The sequence below is a fragment of the Trichechus manatus genome, unplaced genomic scaffold (genome assembly GCF_000243295.1).
Source record: "Trichechus manatus latirostris isolate Lorelei unplaced genomic scaffold, TriManLat1.0 scaffold00161, whole genome shotgun sequence".
Classification (NCBI taxonomy): domain Eukaryota; kingdom Metazoa; phylum Chordata; class Mammalia; order Sirenia; family Trichechidae; genus Trichechus; species Trichechus manatus.
Window position 1 is genome coordinate 3318498 of NW_004444097.1, and position 5693 is coordinate 3324190.

General features: G+C 39.9%; 1 protein-coding gene across 3 annotated transcripts in view; it reads right to left on the reverse strand.

Annotated features, from left to right (window-relative positions):
- MYEF2 (myelin expression factor 2) overlaps window positions 1-5075 on the reverse strand; it is a 41038-nt gene extending 35963 nt beyond the window's left edge. For 2 of the 3 annotated variants that reach the window (XM_023740649.1, XM_023740650.1), the window contains exon 1: window positions 4834-5074. In XM_023740649.1, the coding sequence (XP_023596417.1) occupies window positions 4834-4991 (158 nt within the window). In that variant the 5' untranslated portion in view covers window positions 4992-5074. Of the gene's footprint in view, window positions 1-4833 lie in introns of all 3 variants that reach the window. The other variant, XM_023740648.1, reaches the window with a different exon arrangement.
- Between the last annotated feature and the right edge of the window lie 618 nt (window positions 5076-5693).

Genomic DNA, 5693 nt, shown 5'->3' on the forward strand with positions numbered 1-5693 from the left:
CGAAACTAACTTTTACAAGATCAAGTATTAAAATTATATATGTATATATATACATATACATATTATATATGTATATACATACACACACACACATATAAATACATACATACATACACAGACGCACACACACTCACGTAAGACTCTCATATTCTTTCTATCCCCAATTTTGATCAACATAAAAAATTTGTAAGGTACCTTAAACTTTTTATGTTGAACACTTTCTATAAACTAGTATGTCATTTTTATTAGCAGTACTACCTATATCTGGTGGAGGGGGGAAGCAGTACTTAAAATACAACACAAATCAGAATTTTATGAATCTAATTTTTAATGAGGTCCTAACTAGAAAAAAAAAAATAGTTCATAAGGTTGTAATCACAATGCAACTATATGATGTCATCCACTAACCACCCATAAGATATAGGTATACACTTAGACAAATCCTATAGATAAAAATCTGGATTTATCAAGAAAAATGTAATTTACTTTTCAAATGGAATCTTTTTTCTTTTAATAGGCTTAACAGGTTTCTTTTAAATCACTAATTATGCTAGTGAATTTAAAATAATTAAAAAGTTCAATTTTAAAGCAAATTTTCAGAAACAATACAAAATCTCTGGGAATTATATTCAGAATTCAAAATTTCTTAAAACTTCTGAGATTATTCTATCAACCAACCAGATTTAGTAACCTAGGCTCTAAATTACCTTCCAAGCCAAACATTCTGAGATTCTATACATTTCAGTGTTCTACACACATCTTCTATTGCAGCCCCTTGTTCCATAACATACTGAACTTTCTAGACACTACTCTTTCGAGCAGGAACAGCACAGCTCTACGAGCACAAAAACTTATCTGTTTTGGTATCAGCAGTACCTAGCATGGTGACGGCCCACCGTATGAGTTCAACAATACTAATTTTTTAATGAATGAACAGTCAGTTAAGAACTTCTAGTCATCTCAGCACAGATGGTGCCGCTGTCTGCCAGAAACACTGCTAAAAATCAAAGAAGAGACATTAAGGTCAAACTTGCTTTACAATCATTTCAGACCTTGACAAGGACACTTTGATTGTCAAACATATTCCTTCATCAGAAATGACAATGGCTAGAAGGGGTCTTCCCACTATCCAACTGTGCCAGTACCTACCTGTCTGACCAGAGTGGCACTTCTGAAAATGGCAGCAAGCAGCCAAAAGGCACAGAGGCCTTTCCTCTGGGTTCTGGGTACAACAGCTATAAGCACAAACCCTTCTTTTTAATCCCTCAAAGTAGATTGAATGTTTGTAAAAAAATAGAATTTTTTTTTTTTGTTATTTTACAAACATTCCATGAATTCAGCTTACTACATAAAATAATTAAATCTCTATTCAAGCTGGCAGACAGCTATATAGTCTCTAGCTAAACACCTCTCCCCCTGCCTATTTTCTTCTTGAAAGAAACCAATTGTGAAAATTACACAAAGCTCTGTAGTACTGACAATGTTCTTTTAATCTTGATCTGGGTGGGGGTTACAAGGAAGTTTTAAGCGCTTGTGTACAACAATCTGACAATTCCATTAAAAAGCAGCAATATATTATGTACAGTATCCTCTTTAAAATATTTACTGAAAGGATAAGAAAACAGCAATTTCTTCAGGTTTTCCCCAATTGGAGGCATCTTAAAAATACTGTTCAAGCACAACTGGAAGAGCGTAGTCAATGTCACTGAACTGTGTATGTAGAAATTTTTGAAATGGTGTATCTTTGGCTATGTGTATTTTCACCAAAAAAAAAAAAAAGGTTGAGAATTTAGAGGGTTAATATGTTGTGGGGTTGTTAACCAATGTCATAAAACAACATGTGTACTGCTGTTTCATGAGAAACTATTTGTTCTGTAAGCCTTTACCTGAAGTACAATAAAATAAAATAAAAAAAAAATACTGTTCACCTTCAAAGCAAAAATTAAGATCCTCTGTGGAAAGCAGATCAGTTTATTGGATAGAGGTATGGTCTGATTATTAAGAAACTAAACTATAATTATGCAATTTCCGAATCTTCTATTTCACAATTACATTATGAAAGATAATTTTTCAAAATATGTGAAAACCCTTAGGGAAATGATGTTACATTTAATTCCAAAACATTAGCACTATACCCAGAATTCTCCAACCATTCATTAAGGAAGTTCCCCTCTTATAATGTATTTAAATACTCTATAACAATCACAAAAATTCTATCTACTCTTAAGACTAAATTATACCTATTCAAAGTATAACATAAATTTCTGAAAAAAAAATCAAAATCCATCATCAAGTGAAGAAACATAGTTTTAATGTGTGATTTAAAAAATATAATACCATAGTATGAGATCCAAAATTAAGTCCAGTTTCATTCCTTTACTCCTAATACGATAAAAACTATCCCTCTACTAGTGAACACTTCACCTTGCTCCCATGCTTAGTATTTTATACAAGTACTCAATAGAACCCTCAATCTCCATATACTCCAAGATGTTGCTTAATTACACGTGAATAATGAACAATTGTAACAATTCTGTTTTTACTCCTATTCATTCCTAAGGAGAGCAAGTACATTGTTTTGACATAAAGGAAAAGACTAGGCCTAAGAAAATAGATCTTTAATTTCTTAACGAAAGATGTGAACATGTCAACTAAATCCTCTGCACATGAGTTTCAAGACCATAAAAGTCCACTTCTGCATTTCTTCAATATATATTTACTAGGTCTGTTTAAGCGTTAGACCTTGGAGTACTAAGATAAGTAAGACATAATGGTCTCTATCCTCAATGACTGCAGAGTAGCTCAACAAAAGTCATTTCAATCTTGATGACAAGTAGCACTCTGTTCACTTCTAGGCAATATATATTTTAAGGCAATCTTTGGTCATTTTTATTATCAACTATAAATTCTTATCATTAAAAACATATGGTAATCAACCTAAGGTTTATGTGTTAGGTTATTAACTATTCCTACTGGGTTACAGTCCAAAAAAAAAGGTTGTTAAGGATAATATATGTAATGTTGCTAGTTACTCAGTTTGAGTGACCCATGCTAGATCAGTATGTGTTTTACGGAACAGTACAAGAAACCTCTGATAGTAAATAGGTCTCTTTATTCAGCTTTTGGGGGAAAAGGATGGAAGAGAAATGAATTATAAGCAAATATGGAAAGAATCTGCATTAGTATTTATTCATAACATTTCTTGATTTCTTCACCTTATAGTTCCCTCTTCCTCAATTAGAAGTGAAGATGATTCTTTTCCCATCTCTCTGTTTCACTATACCACATGGGACTTTAAAAGGGACTGATAAAAGACTTTAGATCTGAAAGACATTTAGATACTTGTTTCACCTGTACTAACACTATTACACTAATCATATCCAAGTGTAGTTTGATTTACTACAAGTACTTAATGTTTTATCAGGAGAAAGGAGGTGACATGCCCATGGTTAGATACAAACTAAAAGCACATATTTTATCGTTCCCCCATTTTTCATTTCTATTTATGAGGCCAAATCTGTGAAATCCCACCTTTTGGCAGGCATGGTAGAAAGCACTTCACTCCACTTTCCATTTCCTCAGTTAATGAGGTGCACTACCTTTCATTTTGGAACAAACTCCACTGAGCTCCAATCTCTCGTAACTGCACCACTGTTCAGACTAAATGCTGCCTGTCCTATTCAAATCCACTTGAGAACAAGGGCGTCATAACCACCTCATATGAAATCAACTACCCTTACAACTACCACTTCATCTGTAATCAACTACCCTGGGTCCACGTCTGAAGAGGCTATTTTAAACATTTTTACACAACAGAAAAGTTAGAACACTTTCCTTTCGTATTTTAGTGTGAGCTTAAGTTTACCGCTTTCTACTCTGAGGCATAACTGAAAGAAGAAAAAGGAAGTTTTCATTAAATTATTACTGTACTTTCAACTTTGGGTTAAAAGAGCGTGGCATATGAAAATAAATGCTTGATTCCATATCCCTCCACATGACAAGAACAAAGGAAAGCAATTTTCATAACACTTCCTTCTAACCAGGAATTACTATGGATTCGAGTCAACTAAGTTCTTTATAGGCACTCATGGCAGCTACAACCTTAAAAATAGTGGTTTTTCTTCAATTTGAAAAGAGATTTTATTTTACCATTATACCAAAACTAAGAACACACCATCACCCACAGAGAGCTTTTTAAAACAGCCTGCACAGCTGACAAACAATACAGGGAGGTGGGGACGAGGGAGCAACTCACAATGCACGTTTCCCTTTTAAAAATACCTTAAGCCAACCAAGGATAACCCAACGGATACAATCTAACAGCACATCATTAAACCTCCTTTCAGCGTGTATCAATTCAGAGATGAAAATAACAGAACACTGAATTTATAAAGCTCAGAACGAGGCTGAAGAGATGGGGGATATTCTCTTTAAATAGCTTCTCGGTTGGTAAGGGGAAATGTGCGATGATGTCATCCCTGGATACTCCCTAGTGATGAACACTAACTACTGGCCTTTAAAGGGGACCGTTTTCCTGCAAAATGTGACGGCCGCGAGCTTTGCTCAAAGGCGGGGAAGAGGCGCGACCCGCGGTCCCGGGCTGGAAACCTGGGAGGGACACCGGCCCGCCGACCCCAGGCCGCCCGCAGCCGAGCCGGCGCGGGGACCGGCCTGGGAGTGGCCGCCTGCACCTGCTCCTCCAGCGGCCGACCGCCCGAAGGCGGGCCGAGGCCTGAGGCGCGCGTCCCCCCATCGAGGCCAAGCCCGGCCCCGGGGCCCCCAGGCCGACTCCCCGCCCCCACCTCGCCCGGTCCCCCGAGGAAAAGACAATACATTTTAACGCCATTGGAGCTGCTGCTGTGGGGCTGCTGCTTCTCCGGCTCCGGCGAGTGCAGTTCTCGCCGCGGCTCGCCCGGTGTCTCCGCAGGCTTCTGCTGCGGGCTGTCGTCGCCAGCCGCCCCGGGCACCTCGGGCTTGTCGGCGTCCGCCATCCCAACGCCGCTGCGTCCGCCTCCACCGCCTGCGCTAAGGGCGCCGAGCGCGACAATGGCGGCTGCCAGGGAAGCGGTAACGGATCCCGATTTGAAAAGGCCCCGAACGCTCAGCCGCCCGGATCTCGCGAGAACCAGTCGGGACTGGGCGACCGGGAGATGGAGTGAACCGGTGCGGGGGGCGGGAAGAGGCGTGGGGAGGAAGGGAGGTGGCGGGTCAGGGCAGCCATTGCTGGCTTTGCTGCGGCCGGCCGGCTCTAACCCGCGGACGGCTTGACCTGCCATGCAGCCGCCAGAGGGGCCATGTTCTGACCACCAGCCCGACTGCAGCTTGTGGGACCTTCGCCTACATATGTCTGCTCTAGGGTTAGAGCCTTTGGCGCTCAGAAACCCAGACTATTCAATTCATTGTAGGCCGGGGCAGTTAAAGTTAGAGAACTGCACCACCCTTCATCTTTAAGACGTCTGCAAAACTTCAGACTTCCCTTAGAAATCCAGAGTATGATGCAAATAAATCACTCACCACTTCTGATTCAAATGCATAGGCACCCTGTGGACATTCAGTAAACGGTTATTGATGACCGGTTGCGATTCACGAGAGTTTGAATCTCACCTGGCTTTGAATTTCTTTGAGACCAGGCTGTTCACAAGGGTGAAGCTTTCCATAGAACTTAGCTATCAGCCTATGAGAAGACTAATTCT